The 27,205-nt window shown below is 37.6% G+C and overlaps 2 protein-coding genes across 3 annotated transcripts in view; one reads left to right on the forward strand and one right to left on the reverse strand.

Annotated features, from left to right (window-relative positions):
• LOC134850907 (torsin-like protein) overlaps positions 1–27,205 on the reverse strand; it is a 442,884-nt gene that overhangs the window by 312,216 nt on the left and 103,463 nt on the right. The gene's annotated exons all lie outside the window — the stretch shown is intronic.
• Positions 12,451–16,209, forward strand: LOC134852154 (polyubiquitin-C). Of its 2 annotated transcripts, XM_063868458.1 has the most exons (10): positions 12,451–12,582; positions 12,699–12,887; positions 12,970–13,197; positions 13,535–13,762; positions 14,086–14,313; positions 14,453–14,680; positions 14,823–15,050; positions 15,185–15,412; positions 15,533–15,760; positions 15,906–16,209. In XM_063868458.1, the coding sequence occupies exons 2-10, from the start codon at positions 12,731–12,733 to the stop codon at positions 15,980–15,982; spliced, it is 1,830 nt and encodes a 609-aa protein (XP_063724528.1). In that variant the 5' UTR covers positions 12,451–12,582; positions 12,699–12,730; the 3' UTR covers positions 15,983–16,209. The 2 variants fall into 2 exon arrangements, with proteins under 2 accessions (XP_063724528.1, XP_063724529.1); XM_063868459.1 differs by lacking the exon at positions 13,535–13,762.

Consider the following 27,205-nt stretch of genomic DNA (forward strand, 5'->3'; position numbering starts at 1 on the left):
ATTGATGTTGAGTCTCGTTTTCACCTTCAGTATTCTCTCCAGTTATAGTTTCCGCTTACTGGTTTCCATTTCATTCGTAGTCAAGGCGGCTTTTCTCCTACGGAGTTTTCGCCACTTTCATCTAAACTTTGCGGTCTTGTGTCCTTGTTTCTAGCTATCCGGGGACTAGTTTCTTACGGAATCTGTTTAGAGCTCGCTTGCCTCCTTGTTTGTCCAATTTTTTTCTTTGTTGTTCAACCAGCTTTTGGTATTTTGTTTCACTAGATTATCGCATGTTATCGGGTAAACGTGACAACCCCATTCCATCGACTGCTTCTCAGTTTCTCTCTTAACAATTGCTACGCTACGCCGAGTTCTCGTCGGATGTTAAACATGTTCTGGTTTCCGGTGCTGTTTTGTCATCTTCTTCAGGTCCGCTTTCATTATGTATCTAGTATTTGTCCAGGACAGTTGGCAGCTTCTTGTACTGAAACTCGTGCCATGGTCGTGACTTGCAAGCATTGAGCATAGTGCTTATGACAGTGACTCGGACGACTTTTTTTTTGCTTTTTGTTTTCCTCGCAAAATCAGGTACCACAAATAATGATCGGACTGGTTTGAGTGATATAGCATATCAAAGTCCTTTTAGTCGTGACCGTATATGTTTACAATAGCTTATTTAAGCTTAATATAATAAGGTGACCCTATATGTTTACAAAAGCTTAATTAAGCCTAATTTCAGCCGTTAAAACAGTTATATTCAAGTAAAGGTAATTTCTAGAGATTTTTAGCGCAATTTTGGTGGGAATCAAAAACTTGAAAATTAAGAAATTTAATTTTTTTTTTTCGTTTTTCTTGTCATTTTTCTTCAAAAACTGTTTTCCAAATGACCTATTTTACTATGACATTCAAATATGCCTTAATTCAGTTTTTTCGTTCAGATTTTTTAAATCTCAGCAAGTAGAAAAAAAATGGCACCAATTTGTAAAAAAATATATATATTTTTTTGTATTTTCTAAGACTGTGATCGGAACATTCTGCGCTACATGCACAGTAACCGGCTATCATTGTTTTTATCTGAGTTTGAACCTCCATTTGCGTCTTATGCATCAAAGGTGGTACCATTTACATCTTTTTGCCATTTTGTCTTGCTGTTAGATTCGTATCTGTTTTTAACATGTCCGAAAAGCACTGAAATTGAGGTCTAGGTAGTTCCAGACTCGCAATTTGACCTCTTGATGATTTATTTGACGAAATGTTTCAAAGTTGCAAAGTTTTTGAAATATAATTAGTAGCAAAAATTTCGGACAGACAAAAATATTTAAAATGAGCAATCAGTGCTTTTTGACATTTTTTGCATGCAAAATCTGAAGCCGAACAAATCTTGAACTTTTTGTCAGGCCAAACTCAAAATGCGAGATCGTCGGATATCCGAAGATTATGCTAGCCTAGTTTTTAAATACTGCAATGAACATCCAGATTTTACTATAAAACAGTTAGCAAAGTTAGTTTAAAAACGAAACACAGAATAAAAAACAGATGAGGCCGCATCAAAAAAAAAACGGCACTGAAGATGATCAAATCATTTAAAATTTGGAAACTAATCGCAGAAAAACAATAACCACCCTGAGTAGTAATTTTCCGGTTTCAAGGTTCCCTATTCGACGCTTCGGATGCAATTGCCCGCCGTGGTTATAATTTTCGAGCTAAACTCTGCTTTATGAACTTTCGACGTTATGTTTATTTCAGTTTTTATTTCCGCTGATGTCTAGACAGTTGCTCTTTTTAATTAAGGCTGTCTGTCTTCAAACGGTTTCAAATGTTAACAGAGTGCATAGCTTGCTTAAAACAGTTTCATTGTTTTGTGGATGGATTCTTGCTATCAGTCGACGTGATCAAAGGTGTGCCTGAAAATTGAAGTAAAATGTATATTAACAAGATTACAAGATTATATTATGTTCTTGTCTGTTTTTAACGTATCCGAAAAGGCACTGAATTTGAAGTAAAGCTAGTTCCAGTTTCCCAATGTGACTTCTTAATGATTGTTTTGACGAAATATTTCAAAATTTCGAAAATTTTGCAACACATTTTAAAATATTTCAAATTTGTTGCAACCCAAAATATTTTAAAATTTTAACAGTCAGCATAGTTGCTTAAAACAGTTTCCTTGCTTTGTCAACCAACTTTTGCTATTACTTGTCTTAATTTACATTTTTTTTCGATTAGTGGAGTGCTTGAAAGCTTAAACCTCTGGCGAATTTTTACGAGCGGCCGAAATAACTTCAAGTGTTTTGAATAATTTCCAAGTTTTTTTGCATGAGAGTTCGCGCAGGGTATTTTTTCTAAACTCGACGAGCTAATAAAAGAATTGATAATTTTTGCAAGATAAGCTACTGACTTGAGATACCTTTCAGTTTTTTTGGTAACTGATTTATGCTATTACAAACATGATTTATGTCCAAGTTTTTTCGCTTGAGGGCTTGCCTTACCTCAAAGTTCTTTTGTCGGGAACTGTTTCAAACTATCAAAACTACTTAAATACGTCAAAATTCAATAGACTTTTTTTTGCGAATAGATTCAAACAATCAAAGGTAATTGAAGTGTGTGACAGCTTTTTAAAAACATATTTTTTCTGCAACCTGTTCAGGCTATCAAAGCAAATCCAAACATGTCAATTTTTCATTGCCTGAAAAGATTGTATAAAAAATAAGGCTGTCGAAAATCCTTTTTGGTGAACTGTAAAATATTTCCGCAATTGTTAATGTTATTCAAACTTTTTGAATTCATTTGAGTTTGACTTCATTTGCAAATAACATGTATGCAAAATTTACAGTTGATGAAAAAGTTTTGACAAAAATAATAATCTTTGTAATAAGAATGAATAAGAATAATAAGAATGAATGACCATAAAAATAGGTTGACCGCGCTAATTTTTTCTAAAATTCATCCGCAAAAATTCTCGAAATCGTCAATTGTTCTTTGTTTATTTTTCTTTTTTTTTCTGTTACTCAATTTAGCTTTCCCTTGCGATTAGCAAGGGTATTGCAATCGGGTTCTAGACTTCTTCTCGTAACTAACTTTGTTCACAAAATGGGCAAAATTACAAATAGTAAATTTACTCATGTACCAACTATATAGAGGTAGTACTTGTCTTTTCTCTTGGAAAGCCTGCAAAAGACAGATTTCGAGCATGTTTGTATTTTAAACATCCCGTCTATTGGAAATTTGATTTTTATGTCGGTTGTACTACAACTCGATTTTAAAATACATAAGTTTCCTTTTTTCCGGCTGGATGGGTTTCAGGCTGTTTTACATTGGCTTAGTCGCCTCATATTTCGTCTTTTGATAGCCGAAAACTTTTTATGTGGTGATATGTACTTGTTTTGAGAAATAGGGGGACTTAATAACTTTTTGGTTTTTGAGTCTTTGAATTATTTTTTTGGCTTGGAGGGTTTCTGCTGAGGAGTTTTCGATTTTGTTCCAGCTTAGTAAGTTTTTTCCGATGCTGCTTCCAAACTCTATTGTGTTGGCATGTTGTGTTTGATTTTTTTTTGGTTTGGAGGGTTTCTGCTGAGGTGTTTTCGATTTTGCTACAGCTTAGATTTTGTTCCAGTATGTTTTTTTTTCAAAATAGCTTTCTTCATTTTGATAAATTTACATTTTCAAAATTTTCCATTTTTTTTACCAAGCGTCTTCCTTGTGTTGTCGCAAAAATTGCGAGGCTCTGCTTCGCCTGTTTACTACAATTTATGTGACAAGGTGGTTGAAAACATATTTCTGACCATGAAGCTGACGTGTTCAAAGCTTGTTCAGTGCTGACTTGTTGAAGGCTAATTCATAATAACGATACGAAGCTTCGTGTTTGGCTTTTCAACGGTGTTTAAGGTTTTTTGCTCTGAAAAGTTGCCTGGCTGATCGTTGTTGCACAAAAGCATTTTGAAGTTGTTGCCTCATAGTTTTATACCCTTGCGATGAGGGGTACTATCAGTAGCGGATTAAGGGAAGGAGGGCGACCCCCCCCCCCTCCCTCAGGGATTCGGCCTCCTGCCGACCCATAGAGTCCCCCTTTGTACTATTTTAAGATATCCATTTTTGCCTGACTGACCTGAAAATTTTTCTAAAGGAGCTTTTGGCGCCAATCTCTTCTTTTCTATTTTTTTAAAACTTGCCTGCGGCGCCAAAAAGTTGGTCAAATTAGAGTCTTAATAATGGTTTGTGAGAGCTCAGAAAATCAATTTGGTCGACCTAAAAAAAAGGTCAACAAAATTTTCAATTTTTTTTTGAAAACCCGCCCCCCTCAGAAATTCCTAGATCCGCGCTTGGGTACTATACTTTTCCCAATATCAACTCTGCATACCGAAATCGCGGATGTTTCTCAGTGCTAACTTATTCAATTTTTTGAAAATTAAATTTTTTATCACCAGTTGTTATTTGAGATTGCTATTGGCAGCATATCGACAAGCATAAAATACGGCTAGCATAAAAGTTTCGAACGTGAAAATTGTTCAGAAGGTTTTTTTGGCTTAAATGGATTCGGGTTATGTGATTATGAATTAGTCACCTTATAATGCGTCAATTAAAGGGGAAACAGATTATTATGCTTCCAATTTCTTAACTTTGTTTCGGTTCAACAGACGACCAAGTACCGCACGGTAGATTTTTCTGGTTTTTAATAGCGCTGGCTGTTGTCGGTTGTGTTTCTCGTTATGTTTTCCTCAAATTTAAGAAATTTCGAGATAGCCATGAAATTTAGTAGATGTAGTTTTTTTGACATTTCAAATTATGTTTTCTATTTTGCAATGCTATGTTGGCAGTGTTTTGCTAACGGTGCGAAGCACCTAAAAATTCGACTACACTAAAAATTGCAGTGAGGTTGCAAGAATTTGGAACAAAAAATTATATTAATAAAGAGCAAATTACCTATTTCAGAATAATTTTGCATGCAAAAGCTAAATTTAAGACAGAAAGTGTTTCAAGGTCACCTGAAAATTCAAGTTTGCATGAAAAAATAGTTCAAAAATGGCAGGTTGCACTTTTTAATTAATTTTACCGATTCCAAATTTTGAACATTTATTCAAGTGGTCATTTATATATTGACATTGACTTACAAATTAAGTTGTCTATCGGTTTCCTTTTCAACTACATTTCAAAATTTTTAAAAACGTAAGAAAATCGTTACTTTTGCTATACTTTATAATTTTATCGAACAACCGCATGTAGCAAGGTCGCCTGTAACACGAAGTTTGCTAGAAAATTTTTGCCAAGATTCGCGCTAGCTCTAGTTGGAGATGATCTTTTAGCACCTTTTAGCTTAATATTGTTAGTAAGATGAACAGAATCCTCTAGTTATCAATTCCATTGGAGGGTTGTATTTTGTTTTGCTGTATTTTGTTTTGATTTTTTTCAGTGATGAGGGATAATTTGTCTCACGCAAATGAAAAAAACTTAGTTAACGGAATACAAATTGAAAAACCATCATGTTTATAAAAATGCACCGTTTCTTGTCGGAAATTGAATCTGAGTAGGTGAACTGAATTTTGAAAGTGAGGTCCGTTCATTCCTGAATTTGTGCTTTTGAGAGCCGAACTGGCGTGATTAAGTAAATGGTAAGAGTGTTGTTATTTTTAAACGTCGGAATGTAAGTTCACGCCGCACCTTATGATTTCGACGGCGAATAACCGCGAATACGAAATCTCAGCAAATCAGAGAGTCCAACATGTATGCTTTTGTTCACGCTCTTCCGAACTTGGTACTCTTTCGTCAGCTGATAAGAATGTGACCTATTGGTCTGAACAATATCAGCGTTATATGCAAGTTGAGTTGGTATAAATTTCTTTTCTAGATAATTCCTTGGCTCTCGGTTATATATAAAATGGCACATTGAACAAGAAAAGTGCAACGTGTACCATGACGTCGTTGTAACGTAAATAGATCTGATTTGTTTGTTTGTTTGTTGCAAATAGTCTAAAGCCGAGAAATCGTACCATAATTTACCAGATTTCAATACAACACAGTTTGATAACTCAAAGCATAAAATTTAACTTGCTAGTTCGCATTTTATTCTTCGCCACGCTAAACAGAAGGTTAGCTTGACTTTTGTTCATTTTTTCTGAGTTGACTTTTGTTTTGAATAGAAAGAAATCAGCTCTTGGTTGAATTGGCGGTTCTTGCTTCTTTGAAAATTAGTCGTTCTCTCGTTTTCAGAAGTGAATTGAAAACTCATTCTTCAACCAAACATGCAGATCTTTGTCAAAACCCTCACCGGGATAAACTTATTTCAAATAAACTTATTTCAAAACTTTCAATTACAAGTACTACTGGTAACTGGACTTACCATCTTCCAGCTGTTTTCCAGCGAAGATCAGTCGCTGTTGGTCTGGGGGAATTCCCTCTTTGTCTTGAATCTTAGCCTTCACGTTGTCAATAGTATCCGAGGGTTCTACCTCCAACGTGATGGTCTGTTCTGTTGGGCGTTCCCCCAGACCAACGATACTGCTCGGAGAGCTGGTTGCCCACTCGACAGGCGTACTCTGTGTGTTCGTGTAAGCCTTTCAGTGTCCGGAGCATGTGGCCATTTTTTCGCATTCCCTTCCTTTCCATAATTTCCCACATTGCGTCGCGCTGTGTCGATGGGTAAGCCTTTCTTAGGTCCATTAATCCTGCCATTGGCGTTTCCTCCTCATCTTGTATTTCGTGGTTCCGCTCTTGGCATTCCTCGAACACTCTGCGTATAACATGGATTGCGTCTTCAGTTCCCATTCCTCTCCGGAAGCCAAATTGTGTTGCAGACAGAATGTTTGTTCCTTCTGCCCATTTGCCCAGCCTGCTCGCGCAAATTCTAGCCACAATCTTTGATAACATTGGTAGGAGTACTACGCCTCGGTAGCTGTCTAGGCTCGCTCGGTCTCCTTTGCCCTTATAAAGAGAGCATTGAATCCCGACTTTCACTAGGTTTTCCCACTGTTCCGCAGGCTTAGTCCATATCTGTTTTACCAATTGTATCGTGGCTTCCACAATGGCCTGACCTCCATACTTAATATACTCAATCCTGACATTGTCTTTCCCACCCGCCTTGTTCTTGGTGTTGACTATTGCTGTTTCAATCTCTTGATCTCCTGGTACCTCATCCAGGCAGTCGGCCCAAGCTTCGTCCCATGCCCTGGACACGCGGTCTATCGCATCTCTGCTCACTTCTCCCCGCGTTGCACTGATTTTCTCATAGTGCTGCTTGCATTGCTCTGGCGTAAATAGGTTAGTGTTAGTCGACTGTGGTGCTCTACTGGCCGACCTAGAGCCCAGCCTATTGAGAATGCTGTACATTGCTCCTAAGTCTCCTCTGCGTGAGGCCTGTACCGATTCCTCAATCACAGTATCCCAGTATTCTGTTTCCCACTGTCTCTTTTTCTTCCGGATCTTCTTCATTTCTCCCATCAATCCAAAAAGTCGGACTGCTTCGGCTCCCGTTTCAGCTCTCATCCTTTCCAGAAGTTCGTGTCTTTTTGCCGCCATCGATTTGAGCTCATCTTCATGCATTACCCGCAATGGCTCATCCACTTGACGTGCTCTCACTCCTAGTTTCTCTTCCGCTACCTTTTGCGCAACTTGAGCAACTGCCTCCCAGGTTTTCGGCTGTTCCCCCATCATTTGATGTTGCATCGCCTCCTCGAATTCAAACCTCCTCTGTTTGACTTCCTCGTCATTCCAGCGCCCATGTAATTTTTCTATGTTCACCTTTCTGGCTGTTTTCTTGTACACCTTTTTTTGTATTCTCTGTTACTATCGTCGCTTCCTTTGGCAGGTGGTCCGTACCCGGTGTGCACAATTGGACACCCTTTGTTCGCACTCTCTTCACCTTGGCTCTCTGGGAAAGGCGCCCCACAAAGCCGTCCAATTCGTACCACTTTCCGCTCATCCTTCGAAGCCACGTGCCTCGTTTCTTCTGGCCAAAGAAAGAGTTCCAGTAACACAACCCGTTGAACTGTAACCACTCTCTCATTTGCGATCCAGTGTGCGTGTCCGCCTCTAATCCAAACCTACCAGTTGCGCTCTCCTCTTCGTCTTCCTCTTGTGTCCTCCCGCCAATCTGCGCGTTGAAGTCTCCTCCCAATAAGAGGAAGCTTCTCGTTGGTACTGTAGAGACTACACCCTCAAGATCCTGCCAGAACAGCCGTCTTTGCTCTTTATCCCTCCTCCGTGACGTCGGTGCGTACGCAGATACTATGGTCCAATCTCCAAATGTGACATTGCTAATTCGGTTTGAGTGGCTGCACGTGCTTCCGTCTAATCGCCATCTCGTCGACCATTCGGGGTTAAGCAAAATGCCTGTCTTCCGGCCATGAATGAATGTCCAGTCGTCGATTTCCAAGTGTCCGTTGCATTCTGCATTGCTGTCTGTCACCATCACCACTGTCCATCCGTTTTCCTGGCTTCTTTTGACCAACGTTTTCAGCTTTGACTGATTCCCATTCACGCTCATGGCCTGTACGTTCCAGGTTGCTACCCGTACTTCCTTTTCGGCCTGCCAGCATGGCCTGCTCCATCTCAGGCTCTTTTGGTGGGCTATCATCGCGGCTTTTCGTCCCTTGCTCTTCTGTTGTGCCCTCTTTGAGTCCACTTTCTCTCTTCTCCTCTCCGTTCTTGCTGTTCCCCTCCGGAAGAACCAAGCATCGCCCCCTGGTTCCCTCTTGTCGCACCTCCGTCTGGTTCCCCTTTCCCCTCCCCCGTGACATTGGCCTCTATGGATTTTAGGTCTCCGGCAGGTCAGCCATGCCCGCTTCAGACCACTCTTTAAGCCAGATGAAGGAAGATTCCAACGGTCATCAGAATTTCTGCCCCTCACTGTGTTGCTCATTGAGTTTGTGTTGTACAGGAAGCTGCTGAGACAGCTTGCCCCATCAGGGGCTCCTTTTGCCGAGAACAGGTCTTCAGTATGCTCAAGTGTGAGCCTCATACCTCGCCCTCGTTTCCACTGGCCGCCCGCTTGGAGGACTTCAACACAATGGCCAGTTTCTTATCCAAGTTTTTTCTATGTCCAAGTTTTTTCGCTTGAGGGCTTGCCTTACCTCAAAGTTCTTTTGTCGGGAACTGTTTCAAACTATCAAAACTACTTAAATACGTCAAAATTCAATAGACTTTTTTTGCGAATAGATTCAAACAATCAAAGGTAATTGAAGTGTGTGACAGCTTTTCAAAAACATATTTTTTCTGCAACCTGTTCAGGCTATCAAAGCAAATCCAAACATGTCAATTTTTCATTGCCTGAAAAGATTGTATAAAAAATAAGGCTGTCGAAAATCCTTTTTGGTGAACTGTAAAATATTTCCGCAATTGTTAATGTTATTCAAACTTTTTGAATTCATTTGAGTTTGACTTCATTTGCAAATAACATGTATGCAAAATTTACAGTTGATGAAAAAGTTTTGACAAAAATAATAATCTTTGTAATAAGAATGAATAAGAATAATAAGAATGAATGACCATAAAAATAGGTTGACCGCGCTAATTTTTTCTAAAATTCATCCGCAAAAATTCTCGAAATCGTCAATTGTTCTTTTTGTTTATTTTTCTTTTTTTTTCTGTTACTCAATTTAGCTTTCCCTTGCGATTAGCAAGGGTATTGCAATCGGGTTCTAGACTTCTTCTCGTAACTGTGTTCACAAAATGGGCAAAATTACACATAGTAAATTTACTCATGTACCAACTATATAGAGGTAGTACTTGTCTTTTCTCTGGGAAAGCCTGCAAAAGACAGATTTCGAGCATGTTTGTATTTTAAACATCCCGTCTATTGGAAATTTGATTTTTATGTCGGTTGTACTACAACTCGAATTTAAAATACATAAGTTTCCTTTTTTCCGGCTGGATGGGTTTCAGGCTGTTTTACATTGGCTTAGTCGCCTCATATTTCGTCTTTTGATAGCCGAAAACTTTTTATGTGGTGATATGTACTTGTTTTGAGAAATAGGGGGACTTAATAACTTTTTGGTTTTTGAGTCTTTGAATTATTTTTTTTGGCTTGGAGGGTTTCTGCTGAGGAGTTTTCGATTTTGTTCCAGCTTAGTAAGTTTTTTCCGATGCTGCTTCCAAACTCTATTGTGTTGGCATGTTGTGTTTGATTTTTTTTTGGTTTGGAGGGTTTCTGCTGAGGTGTTTTCGATTTTGCTACAGCTTAGATTTTGTTCCAGTATGTTTTTTTTTCAAAATAACTTTCTTCATTTTGATAAATTTACATTTTCAAAATTTTCCATTTTTTTTACCAAGCGTCTTCCTTGTGTTGTCGCAAAAATTGCGAGGCTCTGCTTCGCCTGTTTACTACAATTTATGTGACAAGGTGGTTGAAAACATATTTCTGACCATGAAGCTGACGTGTTCAAAGCTTGTTCAGTGCTGACTTGTTGAAGGCTAATTCATAATAACGATACGAAGCTTCGTGTTTGGCTTTTCAACGGTGTTTAAGGTTTTTTGCTCTGAAAAGTTGCCTGGCTGATCGTTGTTGCACAAAAGCATTTTGAAGTTGTTGCCTCATAGTTTTATACCCTTGCGATGAGGTACTATCAGTAGCGGATTAAGGGAAGGAGGGCGACCCCCCCCCCCTCCCTCAGGGATTCGGCCTCCTGCCGACCCATAGAGTCCCCCTTTGTACTATTTTAAGATATCCATTTTTGCCTGACTGACCTGAAAATTTTTCTAAAGGAGCCTTTGGCGCCAATCTCTTCTTTTCTATTTTTTTTAAAACTTGCCTGCGGCGCCAAAAAGTTGGTCAAATTAGAGTCTTAATAATGGTTTGTGAGAGCTCAGAAAATCAATTTGGTCGACCTAAAAAAAAGGTCAACAAAATTTTCAATTTTTTTTTGAAAACCCGCCCCCTTCAGAAATTCCTAGATCCGCGCTTGGGTACTATACTTTTCCCAATATCAACTCTGCATGCCGAAATCGCGGATGTTTCTCAGTGCTAACTTATTCAATTTTTTGAAAATTAAATTTTTTATCACCAGTTGTTATTTGAGATTGCTATTGGCAGCATATCGACAAGCATAAAATACGACTAGCATAAAAGTTTCGAACGTGAAAATTGTTCAGAAGGTTTTTTTGGCTTAAATGGATTCGGGTTATGTGATTATGAATTAGTCACCTGATAATGCGTCAATTAAAGGGGAAACAGATTATTATGCTTCCAATTTCTTAACTTTGTTTCGGTTCAACAGACGACCAAGTACCGCACGGTAGATTTTTCTGGTTTTTAATAGCGCTGGCTGTTGTCGGTTGTGTTTCTCGTTATATTTTCCTCAATATAATATTCCTCCTAAATTATGTTTTCTATTTTGCAATGCTATGTTGGCAGTGTTTTGCTAACGGTGCGAAGCACCTAAAAATTCGACTACACTAAAAATTGCAGTGAGGTTGTAAGAATTTGGAACAAAAAATTATATTAATAAAGAGCAAATTACCTATTTCAGAATAATTTTGCATGCAAAAGCTAAATTTAAGACAGAAAGTGTTTCAAGGTCACCTGAAAATTCAAGTTTGCATGAAAAAATAGTTCAAAAATGGCAGGTTGCACTTTTTAATTAATTTTGCCGATTCCAAATTTTGAACATTTATTCAAGTGGTCATTAATATATTGACATTGACTTACAAATTAAGTTGTCTATCGGTTTCCTTTTCAACTACATTTCAAAATTTTTAAAAACGTAAGAAAATCGTTACTTTTGCTATACTTTATAATTTTACCGAACAACCGCATGTAGCAAGGTCGCCTGTAACACGAAGTTTGCTAGAAAATTTTTGCCAAGATTCGCGCTAGCTCTAGTTGGAGATGATCTTTTAGCACCTTTTAGCTTAATATTGTTAGTAAGATGAACAGAATCTTCTAGTTATCAATTCCATTGGAGGGTTGTATTTTGTTTTGCTGTATTTTGTTTTGATTTTTTTCAGTGATGAGGGATAATTTGTCTCACGCAAATGAAAAAAACTTAGTTCACGGAATACAAATTGAAAAACCATCATGTTTATAAAAATGCACCGTTTCTTGTCGGAAATTGAATCTGAGTAGGTGAACTGAATTTTGAAAGTGAGGTCCGTTCATTCCTGAATTTGTGCTTTTGAGAGCCGAACTGGCGTGATTAAGTAAATGGTAAGAGTGTTGTTATTTTTAAACGTCGGAATGTAAGTTCACGCCGCACCTTATGATTTCGACGGCTAATAACCGCGAATACGAAATCTCGGCAAATCAGAGTCTAACATGTATGGTTTTGTTCACGCTCTTCCGAACTTGGTACTCTTTCGTCAGCTGATAAGAATGTGACCTATTGGTCTGAACAAGATCAGCGTTATATGCAAGTTGAGCTGGTATAAATTTCTCTTCTAGCTAATTCCTTAGCTCTCGTTTATTTTTAAAAGGCACATTGAACAAGAAAAGTGCAACGTGTACCATGACGTCGTTGTGACGTAAATAGATTTGATTTGTTTGTTTGTTGCAAATAGTCTATAGCCGAGAAATCGTACCATAATTTACCAGATTTCAATACAATACAGTTTGTTAACTCAAAGCATAAAATTTAACTTGCTAGTTCGCATTTTATTCTTCGCCACGCTAAACAGAAGGTTAGCTTGACTTTTGTTCATTTCTGAGTTGACTTTTGTTTTGAATAGAAGAAATCAGCGCTTGATTGAATTGGCGGTTCTTGTTTCATGAAAATTAGTCGTTCTCTCGTTTTCAGAAGTGAATTGAAAACTCATTCATCAACCAAACATGCAGATCTTTGTCAAAACCCTCACCGGAAAAACCATCACTCTCGAAGTTGAGGCTTCGGACACCATCGATAACGTCAAGGCCAAGATCCAGGACAAAGAAGGCATCCCTCCTGACCAGCAGCGACTCATCTTCGCTGGCAAACAGCTGGAAGATGGTAAGTTTCATGGTCGACAAAAACAAGAATGCAATTTTTTTGAAATGAGGACGTCTGTTCATGAAATGTTTTTTTTTAATAGGTCGAACACTCTCGGATTATAACATCCAGAAAGAGTCTACCTTACACTTGGTCCTGAGATTGAGAGGTGGTATGCAAATATTTGTGAAAACTTTGACTGGAAAGACCATCACGTTGGAGGTGGAACCATCGGATACTATTGACAACGTGAAGGCTAAGATCCAAGACAAAGAGGGAATTCCCCCAGACCAACAGCGACTGATCTTCGCTGGAAAACAGCTGGAAGATGGTAAGTCCAGTTACCAGTAGTACTTGTAATTGAAAGTTTTGAAATAATTTTATCCGTTCTGATTTTCGATATTTAGGCTTCATACTTAACCTTGTAAGCTCCTCGTTACACCAAATTCATTCTTATGTCGGTTGGGAGGGAAAAGGAAAAAGAGCCCGTGATAAGAATAACTTCATACTTGGAGTGATACTTAGATGGTTTGTCATCGCCTTTAATTTTTAACGAGGCTTAAGGAACGTTTAACGAGGTTTTGTAAACAGTCGAGGACTAGAGGTGTGAAAAAAGTGTAAAAGATAACGGCTTTCAACATACGATACGTATAAATAGTGCATTTTAGGTCGAACTTTGTCTGACTACAACATCCAGAAAGAAAGTACCCTGCACTTGGTTCTGCGATTGAGAGGTGGTATGCAAATCTTCGTGAAAACTCTAACTGGTAAAACAATTACACTTGAGGTGGAACCATCGGATACTATTGACAACGTGAAGGCTAAGATCCAAGACAAGGAAGGGATCCCACCTGATCAGCAGCGACTCATCTTCGCAGGAAAGCAGCTTGAGGATGGTATGTATTATCCTTTTTAATGTCTAGGACTTGATAAGATAAAGCTTTCCCCTCTAGTTCTAATTTCTAGGTAGGAGAAAAGATTGAAAGATCAGAAGAAATTTAGTCGAATGCTAAGAGATTCAGGAAGAGGTGCAAATCTTTAGTCGGATATGAGATGAGCGCCATTTTTGATTGGGAGGTGGCATAATTGATGCGAACTTTAGTAAGCCTGATTGGTCTGTTGGTCAATGTTAATGACGTCAAGAATGAGCGATTAGGGAGGGAAATGAGTCTTAAACATGAATTCGGTGTACTATTTGTCTTAACGTTTTGCGTTTAAGGACGAACCCTTTCGGATTACAACATTCAGAAAGAATCAACGCTGCACCTTGTCTTGAGACTGAGAGGAGGAATGCAAATTTTTGTCAAGACTTTGACCGGCAAGACCAACACCCTGGAAGTTGAGCCTTCGGATACGATTGACAACGTGAAGGCTAAGATCCAGGACAAGGAAGGAATCCCACCAGATCAGCAGAGGTTGATCTTTGCGGGAAAGCAACTTGAGGATGGTAAGCATCGTAGATTTTCATAAGATCTCAAAGAGCTCTGCTTTAGTCCTTAAAAAAAAATTGGTTAATTTGTAGGTGAAAAAAACGCGAGCCTCATAAAAATTATACTGTTATTTTCACGAGGTTGAAATGGCTTTAGGTCGAACCCTCTCGGATTACAACATCCAAAAAGAGTCTACTTTGCATCTGGTTCTCCGACTGAGAGGTGGTATGCAAATATTTGTGAAAACGTTGACTGGAAAGACCATCACGTTAGAGGTGGAACCATCGGATACTATTGACAACGTGAAGGCTAAGATCCAAGACAAGGAAGGCATCCCACCTGATCAGCAGCGACTCATCTTTGCTGGAAAGCAGCTTGAGGATGGTAAGATGTCTAAACCTTTTTCAAAAATTATTAGCTGGTATAGAAAGAGATTAGTCAAAAATTATTAGCTGGTATAGAAAGAGATTAAAAAAACTAGTCTAAAAAATTTGATTTGAAAAATTGTTGACTTTAATTTGTTCAGGTCGAACCCTCTCGGATTACAACATCCAAAAGGAGTCGACATTGCACCTGGTTCTCCGACTGAGAGGTGGTATGCAAATATTTGTTAAAACTTTGACTGGAAAGACCATCACATTAGAGGTGGAACCATCGGATACTATTGACAACGTGAAGGCTAAGATTCAGGATAAAGAAGGCATCCCTCCCGACCAGCAGCGTCTCATCTTCGCTGGAAAGCAGCTTGAGGATGGTAAGATGCGTAATTTTCAAAGGTTTTAATTTAAAACAGTTATTGGAAATAGCAAGTTAGTTTTTTTTTCGAAATACTTTGAACTTGTCATGCTATTTTTCACAAACCGTTTTGAAAACTGCAAACTATTTCAGGGCGAACTCTTTCGGACTACAACATTCAGAAAGAGTCTACGTTGCACTTGGTTTTGCGATTGAGAGGTGGAATGCAAATTTTCGTGAAAACTTTGACTGGAAAGACCATCACGTTGGAGGTGGAACCATCTGATACTATTGACAACGTGAAGGCTAAGATTCAGGATAAAGAGGGCATCCCTCCCGACCAGCAGCGTCTCATATTTGCTGGAAAGCAGCTTGAGGATGGTAAGAAGCGTAATTTTTAAAGATTCGCAATTAAAACGAATATTGGAAATAGCAAATTAGTTTTTTCGAAATACTTAACTTATTTTCACAAACCGTTTTGAAAAGCTCAAACTATTTCAGGACGAACTCTTTCGGACTACAACATTCAGAAAGAGTCTACGCTGCACTTGGTTTTGCGATTGAGAGGTGGAATGCAAATTTTCGTGAAAACTTTGACTGGAAAGACCATCACGTTGGAGGTGGAACCCTCGGATACTATTGACAACGTGAAGGCTAAGATCCAAGACAAGGAAGGGATCCCACCTGATCAGCAGCGATTGATCTTCGCTGGAAAACAACTGGAAGATGGTACGTTGGCATCTGTTTAAAATAGTTTTTATAAAGCTACATGTCATTGAGGTAATTATCCGAAAATAGGTATCAGTTGTACAAATACAATTATTCAAGAAACTGTTATTTCACTTATGCAATTTGGATATTGTTTTTGTTGAAGGACGTACTCTTTCTGACTACAACATTCAGAAGGAATCGACTCTCCATCTGGTCCTGCGTCTGCGAGGAGGATTTTAAACACACATTGCACTAAGGAAAAGGGAAAGATGGGAGATGGGCGTGTTTTTAGATATAGTCTCTTAATCGTTGCATGTTGGCTGAATAGTGCAAAACTACGTTATTATTACACTTGTTAGAGTGAATTTTATTATGTTGATGCAGTACTCGTGTTTGTCGATTTCATCTGAGTAGTACTCATGTTTTAACATCATAGGGATTGACTCAATAAAAATTAGTAAAAACAATTCTTTTTGTGAAACTTTCAAGTTAAAGATTTCCAAACGAAGACAAGAGGATAAAGGATGACTAAGGTTGTGTAGTGAATATGCATGAGTTGTAAAATAGAAGCTGAGGCAACACGGGTAAAATAGAAGCTGAGGCAACACGGATACCAGACATTCGGACAGGAAAAAAACGGAGTAAATGTTAATTGAAATGAAGCCAAGAATGCGAGCCATAGATACGAAATCAAATCAAGAAAAATAGGCTGTTGCTGTTTATGTTGTACCTAATGTTCCGATCATTGATAAGAAGTCTTCAATTTTTTCTTATAATTCCGAAATTTGTTCCCAGAAAGTCTTGAATAGTGAAAAAAAATCCGGATCTACTTAAGAATCTCCCCCCTTTCAAGAAATAGTTTTCAATGTTTCCGAAATCTTAACAAGAATACGACTCTTGTAAAAATGTTTTTACATTAGCGATCAGTGTTGTATTTCATTACGAACCTCTTTTTTTTTACTAACCTAACTCGCAATAGAAGTGTGCATTGAAAGTGAAAAGGCTTCTGTTATTTTGTTTCACTTTTGCTGTTATCACTATCTGGCATTGCAAGTTTTATGGCATCTGTTCTCTGCTTTATTTGTGCCTGGACTTTGTGATGTTACAATCGTGCGTGGTTGATTGCTTATTGAGTGAGACTCGAATGCTCTAGGTCGCAGATCGAATCCGAGCACTTGGTCGAATTTTTACTAATTCGAGGTTCATTATTACTTATATTGCGCTTCATAGAGCTGCTTTTTGTGTTCGCGCAAGTGTTTGCGAAGCGATGCTTAGCCTCTGTGTAAATAGAAGGGCAACTCGTATTACTGGGGTAGCTGGAACATGTTTTTGATCATCTGTTAGGAAGAAATTTTGTCGTACCACCCGTCAGAATTCTTGAAAACGAATGTTTCTCAGATCAATTTCCAGTTCTTTTGCAGCTCAAATTGAAACAATTCAATCTGATTTATTCCTCATTTCGTGACATGTCCTTCTTGAATAACGAGAAACGTACTGACGGTTTTTTAGTCCTTTTGAAGCAAACGCTGGAGAGATCTAATTTAGTCGAAGAGCCAGAAACCAATGTAGCATATAATAAATTTAGTGATTGCTTCATATCAACTTTAAATAAGTCCTGAAATCTTGATTCAAATAGTTTTTTGAAGAAAAACAACCTCTTAAATAAAAGGAAACAGGTCGAGTTCCTGATAACAACATTCGCTCACATAACTTTTTTTGGGCTTACAATGTTCCATGTGAGCGGTTTGTCCGTTCTTGCTCGGCATTGTCCGTCCGCAATTTCAATAATGTTGAAGTCCGCATATCGTTTGATGCTTCTTTGCAGCTTGAAAATATTTCTGTACTAGTCCACATCTAGGGCACGTAAGTGAAATCGCTTGCGGAGCTTTTACTGTGCGCAGTGTTGTAACAGTCATGGCTGCTATTTCTGCGCTAGTATTTTTAGTTAGCTAGTTTTTTGGTCGTTCAAGGTCTGTTTCACTGGAATCGGTCACTGCTTTTTTGCCCCTTCACCATGAATTTCATTTATGTGCGCGCCAGAGTGCAGTGGTTTTTTTTAGGGTTATATCCGGCACCCGTATTCAAAGTTAGCATCGTTTGCAACAACCAACTGGCTTAGTTGCTGGTTCTGATTATACTTTTTCATTTTGCAGCACCTTGCAAGATGGATTTTCACTCGCACTGCATTCTTGAGGTTTTTCTTGCATTTTAGGCACTGCGTTTTTGCGTCATGTTGAGTCATTGGCAGTTATTAGTTGAAATAGTTGTTTTTTTTTGGGAAGTATCTTACAAGATGAATTTTAAGTTCTACTGCTTTCACCAGTATTCTCTTGTACCTTTATCTAGAGCATTGCGAGTAATTGTTGGTTTCTTAGTTCTCTTGTTTTTTTTCTAGGCGTTCTGTAAAAATGTTTTCTAAGGGATATTGCTGTTTCAAAACGTTTTGTTTTCAGGCCAAGAGGGTTGATTAAGAGTAATGTACGTTGTTCTTTTTGTTAAGAAAATATTGATGCTTTTAGGTATAAATGCGCTTTTTGAGTTCAATTGAAATTCATCTGCTGAAAGTTAAGCACTCCAAATACTAGCGTGGAAATGGTGCAAAAAATGTGAACGATTTCTAGTTTCGAAAGTTAGCGAAGTCAAAACTTTACCTGTTGACCCAGTTTTCTCAAATTGGTTTAAAATTATCAAAAAAGCGCCAATCATAAATCGTTCTAGAAATTCAAAGAGCTTAAAAGGCATCTGTTTTTTTTTCTTTGAAATTCGAAAGTAGAGATTTTTCAACAAATTCAAGAGTTTTCTATGTCTACTTGCGTTTATTGCTCTTTTCCAGCCTTCGATTGGCTATGTTTGGTTTTAGGCGTTCAAATCAGAATTGGCGCAGCCGCTTGTGCTGATTTCTGTTGAAAAATTTTGTTGAGACTTCTACTGTAAAAGGAGAACGCTTCCAATGCAATTCAAGAAGAGCCTTCCTTTCAACCTGTAAGGTAGCTTGAACTACCAGATCCCTTAAAGTTTTCCAAACGCTCCCTTAGCTTTACTGATGAATTCCTCAGTGTATTCTTTGCACCCAAACCTTGAGCTCGCTTCGTTTCCTATGAAACATCCGATATATATGAAGCTTTATTTTTTCCTTAAACATTCGTCTTTGTCTATGGGGACTTTTGCTATTTAAAAGGCGGGATACGAATCCACTCTGTTTTTGTTTGGACAATCTCTCCTGCGAAGGCTGAGATGATTTCGTATAAAATGGAAGTGCTGACTCTTCCAGTGATATCCTGGTCCGGTCCATCGTCCTTGTATCTTTCCTATGTTCCAGATCGAACCTCAACCTGATTTTCCTCTTGAGACTGACAAGCTTCGGTCGCTGCCTGATATAATGGTCCCATTTATATTCGCCTGTGACTCCACTCTCTGTGCTTGCTTCTCTTCCTCCGCTCCAAATTAGCAGCACGAAGGAGAAATAGAAGCTCCATAGGATTGGTCCATACCAACAGCATAGGATTGGTCCATACTTGCCGGACTCTGGTGGACATGGAGAACCTTTCTCCTAATTTTCTCTTGTAGCTAAGTTTTGCTCCAAAGCCTTTGTGAAAGTCTCTAATCAAGGCTACAACATTTTCCGGTACACCGTATTTGGCGAGGAGTTGGAAGATCATTTTAGTCACAAGCATGGAATGCTTTCCATAAACAGAAATTATAGTTCTTTGTATCCAACTTCTGGTGTGGCCAATCCGAACTCCTCTGCTAGCCATCTGATTATGTAGAAACGAGCTCTTCAGTTAGTCAAAATCTGAAAATAATTGCTAAATTATAATATTTTAAAATGTTTCCGATATCTGTTAACAAGAAGACGATTCTTGTAAAATGTTTTTACACTATCGATCAGTGTACGAACATCTTTTTTTCTAAGCTAACTCGCAAATAAAAGTGCTCATTGAAAATGAAAAGTTTTCTCTTATTTTGTGGCACTTTTGTTGTAATCACTATCTGGCATTGGAAGTTTCATGGCATCTGTTCTGCTTTATTTGTGGCTGGAATTTGTGATGTAATAAGCGTGCGTGGCTGATTGCTTAGTGGGCTAGACTCGAATTCTCTAGGTCGCAGATCGAAACCAATCCCTGGTCGATTTTTTACTAATTCGAGGTTTATTTCTAGTTATATTGCGCTTCAGAGCTGCTTTTTGTGTTCGCGCTAGTGTTTGCGAAGCGATGCTTAGCCTCAGTGTAAATTTTGTGTCCTCTCTGAGGCAGTTTGTTTGGTATTGTGAGTTAACGTGCAGTCAAGGTTCACCCGAATCATAAGATTTCGACATAATAAACTGAAGCAAATATTATTTGAATAAATAATAATTTATAAATATTGATTTAAGATGAATATTTATTATTAGTAATTTAACATAATTTAAGATAAATAACATGAAGTTTAATTGTGATGTTGTGATTGAGTTTGTGTGATTGAGTTTGTCTGCTTATTTTTATGCTCGAATGTTGAACAGAACTTATTGAAAGCTACAATAGGAGAGACAACATGTAAGTTCTAGAAATCCCTGAAGAAGCAAACGATGGTAGACGCGAAACAATGGAGGCAACTATCAAAAAAGTTTTGCATGTAGCTAATAATATTGATGCTCAGATTTCGGAACAAGACATCAATAGCGCATAGGTTACCTTCGCGACTGGCTAGAGTCAAACCGATCATTTTTCGATTTGCTAGGCGAGTGAAAAAAAATCCATTTTCAGAGGAAAAAAGAACTTGGCTCATCCGATGTCTATCAAAATGTGAAAATATTCGAAGATATTAGTTCAGCTCGAGCAACTTTTTTGCGGATGATGAAAGCAGATGCGCGCATTCAATCAGCATGAGAAGGCTCTGTCTTTTACATATGGAAAAATGATGAAAAGTTATGCAAAATTACTGGTTTATATGAAGGAGGTGATACTCTGGGTTATAATGTAATTGATGTAATGAATTGTTTCAATGGTGTTTTTCCATACAACTCCGACCAAGTGGGCTCATAAATCTAAACTCATCAACTTATCTGAAAATAGAGGTGCAAATAGTCTTAAAGTTTTATAGTCCAATGTTAGATCTGTTAAAAACATCGTGAAGATCTAGAAGAACTTCTGAATCTCGAGTGTCCAATTAATGTACTGTGTTTAACCGAAACTTGGCTAAATGAAACAGATGAAGTAACTATGTTTGCAATCGAAGGATTTCATACAATTGTACATGCAACAACCGAAAAATTAGAGGTGGATATACTATGATGCAACTAGGTGGAAACGTAAACTTGATAGAACAGCTACATACTAATCTATCTGAATCAGTAGCAGTGCTTGTTGAAGCATTCGGGAATAAAATAACCATGATAGTCGCATATGTACCTCCTAGATATGATAAAAAACAGTTTGTCAATGAGTTAGACAACGAATTGGAGATACTGAGTAAATACAAAATACTGGTAGTTCTGACTGCTGATTTCAACATCAATGTACTCGCAGAAAATCATCTCCAACAATCTCATGTAAATACCATTACCGCAAATTGTTTCGAGCTACTAAGTAGAAATGCAACTCGTAAAACTGGGGTGGCCGAAAAATGTTTTGATCATCTGATAGGGAAAAATATTGAAAAACCATACGTCAGAATTCTTGAAAACGAATATTTCTCAGATCATTGTCCAGTTCTCTTGCAGCTCAAATCGAAACAATTTAATTTGATATTTTCCTCATTTCGTGACATGTCCTTCTTGAATAACGAAAAAGGTACTAACGACTTTTTTAAATCCGATGTAGCATATAATAACTTAAGTGATAGCTTGATATCAACTTTAAATCATTTGCTCCGATTAGAAAATCACAAGCAACAATTAACAAATTGAATGAGCCGTGGTTCACTGAAGAAGTGAAAAACGCTATTTTCAAACGTAACAAACTGCATAAATCCTGGAAATTTGATTCAAATAATTTAGTGAAGAAACACAACGTTTTAAATAAAAGGAAACAGGTTGAGTTCCTGATAAGAAAAAGCAAAAGAGATTATTATTTTAATAATTTCAATATTTGTTTTGGTGACTCGAGACAAGTTTTAAATTATTAAATGAAATAAAAGGTAACTGAAAAGGAAATGATAAAATTCCGCTCTGTAATTAGAAGGAGTTTGAATTTCTGATCCAAAAGCTATATCGACTGCTTTCAATGAATACTTCGCTTCGATAGAAGCAAAACTTGCTAGCAAAATGGAAGGAGCCGAGGCTATTGTTCAATTTACAAGTGCCAGTCAATCAATGTACTTTTTCAGTTGCTCATTCACTGAGACCTTAATTGCCCTAAATAGTCTCAAACCAAAGCTTTCTTGCGGCATTGATGAAATAAGTAATATGTTAGTGATTAAAGGCTGTTTTGTCTTTGCTCCAAATTCAACATATCTAATCAACCTGTCGTTTAGCGAAGGTACATTTCATCAGGCGCTTAGTTATGCTAAAGTTTTGCCAATATATAAATCTGATAGTAAGTCAGATCTTAACTACTATCGCCCGATAGCTCTTTCGAGTAGCTGTGGCAAAAAATTTGAAAAAATCATGCTCTCCAGGTTGTACAATTACCCTGAGAAGTTCAAAATCATTTAAGAGCATCAATTCGCATTTCGGAAAAAATTTGCAACTATCGATGCTTTAGCTGATATAACTGAACGACTAATAATGGGTAAAGGCATAAATATCAAATGCAGTTTCTTTGTTGCTTCAAGAAAAGCATTTGATACTCTTGATATCAGAATTCTGTTGAATAAACTCGAAAATTTTGGTGTCAGGGGTAATTGTCTTTCTTGTTTTAATAGTTGTTTATTTCAAAGGTTTCAATTTTTTCATGCAAACAACTGCTCGTCGGATTGGTTACCACTGAACACGGGCGTTCCTCAGGAATCTTTTTAGGTCCTCTTCTCTTTTTAGTTTAGATGAACGATATGCATCATGCTGCATCTAGTTCAAAAGTTTTTCTGTTTGCTGGTGATACAAATGTAGCACGTGAGAGCGCCAATTTTGATTTCTTCCATCTTGATCCAACATAAATTTCGGCAATGTTGAAATCAAATAAATTAACCATTAATTCTGACAAAACAAAATTAATCAGATTTGAAAAAAAGTGAAGTGCTTCTACCTTTAATGTTTGTTTTGATGATATTGTTTATAAATCCATGCCGTCGTGTACGTATTTGGGCTTAGTAATTGATAATAAGCTTACATTTATACATCAGGTCCAAAAATTAAAAACTGAATTAGGGAGGCATTGCGGTGTTGTTTCAAAAAAATTAGGCATTGTTTCGAAGTGTGTTTTACTAAAATACTATAACGCTAATATAAAGCCCATAGTACATTATGGCTTGCTTGTGTATGTTGGTACTAGTATTTCGATTTTGAATCAAGTTCTATTGTATCAGCGGAAAACAAACAGTGATATTTTTCAAAAGAAAATTAAGCACTATAACCAAAAGTTTCTATGATGATAAAAATTTCAACTTTTCATGAGCTTTGTTTATAATCTACTGAAGTTTTGCTTGAGATGTTTATATAGTAAAAACCCGAATGAATATCTAAATTCTTTGTTTTCATTAAAAACATCCGTTTATAAAACAAGGAGTTGGGGCAAACTAACCTATTCACCTCCTTTCTGCAAAAATAAAACTAAGTTGTACTCATTGTTTAATGGGGGTTCAAAGTTGCTTAATATGTTGAGCGGAAGTAATCGTCTGTCTAATAATATAGGCGAAATTACAAAAAATGATGAAATTTTTTTTGTCCACAAAGTTAAAGACAATTACATCCTATCTAAGTGGGTTAGTACATAGCGTATTTAGTTGATCTGATTTCCCCCTTCAAATGGTGCTTGATCTTGATGCTATCAGCAACCCATCTGAGGCTCTGATTCTACCCCTAAATTGTGACCTTCCTGAAGTTGCTAGTTTTGGAGAAAACGTCATTTATGTAAAAATTTTGAAAATTACTCTATGAAAAAAAGTATTTTAGAAAAATAATAAATAGATTTTTTCTTTTCAAAAATTGGTGCTTAATCTGGATGCTACCAGAAATCCATTTAAGGTTCTGATTCTACCCTAAAAATATGACTTTCCAGAAGTTACTAGTTCGAGAAAACACCATTTTTGTAAAAATATTGAAATTTAACAAATACTCATAAAAAATAAATAGATTTTTTTTTTCAAAAATCGGTGCTCAATCTGGATGCTACCAGAGACCCACCTGAAACTCTGATTCTACCCCAACAATATGACCTTCCAGAAGTTTGCTAGTTTTAGAGAAAACGCCATTTTTGTATTAAAAAACGCTAAAATTCAATTGCTTATCGGTTTGATTTTTTTTGCAAATGTATTTGTATGTCGGAAGAAATAATTTCTTTCTTTCTTTCATGTCATGGCATGGTATTTGGCATACTTGTTTGCTCCTTTGTGTGTTTTAACAGATGCGCCTTGTATTTTGTTGACTAGACTTTGACATTGCTCTTATATCTCTTTGGTTTTGACAGATCCCTTTTTTTCTTCTAATTCACCACTTAGCCGTCGCCCCTTCCGCTGCCACCCAGGGGGACGACGTTGCCACAGCTTGGCGGCCCCGTACGAATGCTTGAGAAAGCCGACCACGCATTTGGGTCGGGGTCTGGATGTTGTGTGTTCGGCTATTGCCCGATAGCGAGCGGACAGTCGTCGGCGGAGCCGACATCTAGATCATGGTTTGTCAGTACATTGCACCCCGTCATCGGGTTATTGTTTAGGGCTGCCCTGTGCGGATAACCGTATCCACACGTCGGTCATTTGTATCGATTGGTTGAAGTTTAGCCTTTCACATGCAGATAATGTCCATTGTTTTTTTTCGAATGTTCTTCCACAAAATTGGCAGGTTTTGGATTTTGTGCAGCGCCGATGGTGTATTTTTGCACTTTGTTTTGTTTTGTTGACAAAATTGCAATTTGATCAGATTGAGCTGACTGCTGGCGCTGGTCGCTTTCCCGTAAGTTGAACTTGCGTTGGTTGTTGTGTGGTTTGAGTGTTGTTCCCTAATCAGACCGTTATTCCACTTGGGGTGTCTTCTTCGTGGTTTTTTTGTTGGTGTTCGTGGTGTCGGGAGTGCCGGAGAAAACTTTACAGTACCGGGTTATGTGGATTCTCACACCGGCAGAGTTTTTCAGCAATTTTGCAGTTAGGACATTGTCTATCGAGATCTTTCTGTGACAGGGTGGTGGCGAGCGCGGTGTGGATTCTCTTAAGTCTTTTGAGTTGTGTTACTTTCTCAAACTGTTGTCGACATTCGCAATGGAAGCATCAATGTTTGCATCAGTTTGAGAGTTGTTGTTGGGCACGTTTCCAGGTTTTCCCGTTCTGTGCCTGGAGTGGCCAGTTCTTGTCGCTGATGCCTGGCATGACCCTTGCCACTCCTTGATAACGGTTCATGATCGTTTTCTTTGTGCATCATCGTGTTTTTGGTTCTTGTCTGTTTTTGACCAAGCAAAACATGCACTGGATAGGAGCTCTCTCAGGTTTCATCCGTGCGATGTGGCTCATCAGTCCTCCTGTTCTTGTTTTGCTGGTTTCCGGATGTCGGCGACTCCAAACTCATCCAGCAGATCTCGTTGTCTTACATGAAACTCCTCATTGACTTCAAGCACCCGTACCATTTCGGTAATAAGATAATCATGATAGTCGCATATGTACCTCCTGGATATGATAAAAATCAGTTTGTCAATGAGTTAGACAACGAATTGGAAATACTGAGTAAATACAAAATACTGGTAGTTCTGACTGCTGATTTCAACATCAATGTACTCGCAGAAAATCATCTCCAACAATCTCATGTAAATACCATTACCGCAAATTGTTTTGAGCTACTAATTAGAAATGCAACTCGTAATACTGGGGTGGCCGGAAAATGTTTTGATCATCTGATAGGCAGAAATATTGAAAAACCATACGTCAGAATTCTTGAAAACGAATATTTCTCAGATCATTGTCCAGTTCTCTTGCAGCTCAAATCGAAACAATTTAATTTGATATTTTCCTCATTTCGTGACATGTCCTTCTTGAATAACGGAAAAGTTACTAACGACTTTTTAAAATCCTTTTGAAGCAAACGCTGGAGAGATATAATTTGGTCGAAGAGCCAGAATCCGATGTAGCATATAATAATTTAAGTGATAGCTTGATATCAACTTTAAATCTTTTGCTCCGATTACAAAATCACAAGCAACAATTACCGAATAATTTAGTGAAGAAACACAACTTTTTAAATAAAAGGAAACAGGTTGAGTTCCTGATAAGAAAAAGCAAAAGAGATTATTATTTTAATAATTTCAATATTTGTTTTGGTGACTCGAGACAAGTTTTAAATTATTAAATGAAATAAAAGGTAACTGAAAAGGAAATGATAAAATTCCGCTCTGTAATTAGAAGGAGTTTGAATTTCTGATCCAAAAGCTATATCGACTGCTTTCAATGAATACTTCGCTTCGATAGAAGCAAAACTTGCTAGCAAAATGGAAGGAGCCGAGGCTATTGTTCAATTTACAAGTGCCAGTCAATCAATGTACTTTTTCAGTTGCTCATTCACTGAGACCTTAATTGCCCTAAATAGTCTCAAACCAAAGCTTTCTTGCGGCATTGATGAAATAAGTAATATGTTAGTGATTAAAGGCTGTTTTGTCTTTGCTCCAAATTCAACATATCTAATCAACCTGTCGTTTAGCGAAGGTACATTTCATCAGGCGCTTAGTTATGCTACAGTTTTGCCACTATATAAATCTGATAGTAAGTTAGATCTTAACTACTATCGTCCGATAGCTCTTTCGAGTAGCTGTGGCAAAGTATTTGAAAAAATCATGCTCTCCAGGTTGTACAATTACCCTGAGAAGTTCAAAGTCATTTAAGAGCATCAATTCGGATTTCGGAAAAATTTTGCAACTATGAATGCTTTAGCTGAATTAACTGAACGACTAAGAATGGGTAAAGGCAAAAATATCAAATGCAGTTTCTTTGTTGCTTTAAGAAAAGCATTTGATACTCTTGATATCAGAATTCTGTTGAATAAACTGGAAAATTTTGGAAAACTAGAAAAAATTAAAAACTGAATTAGGGAGGCGTTGCGGTGTTGTTTCAAAAAATGAGGCATTGTTTCGAAGTGTGTTTTACTTAAATACTATAACGCTAATATAAAGCCCATAGTACATTATGGCTTGCTTGTGTATGTTGGTACTAGTTTTTCGATTTTGAATCAAGTTCTATTGTATCAGCGGAAAACAAACAGTGATATTTTTCAAAAGAAAATTAGGCACTATAACCAAAAGTTCCTGTGATGATAAAAATTTTAACTGTTCATGAGCTTTGTTTATAATCTACTGAAATTTTGCCTGAGATGTTCATATCCGAATGTAAAAACCCGAATGAATATCTAAATTCTTT

Source organism: Symsagittifera roscoffensis, chromosome 7 (assembly GCF_963678635.1).
Source record: "Symsagittifera roscoffensis chromosome 7, txSymRosc1.1, whole genome shotgun sequence".
Classification (NCBI taxonomy): domain Eukaryota; kingdom Metazoa; phylum Xenacoelomorpha; order Acoela; family Convolutidae; genus Symsagittifera; species Symsagittifera roscoffensis.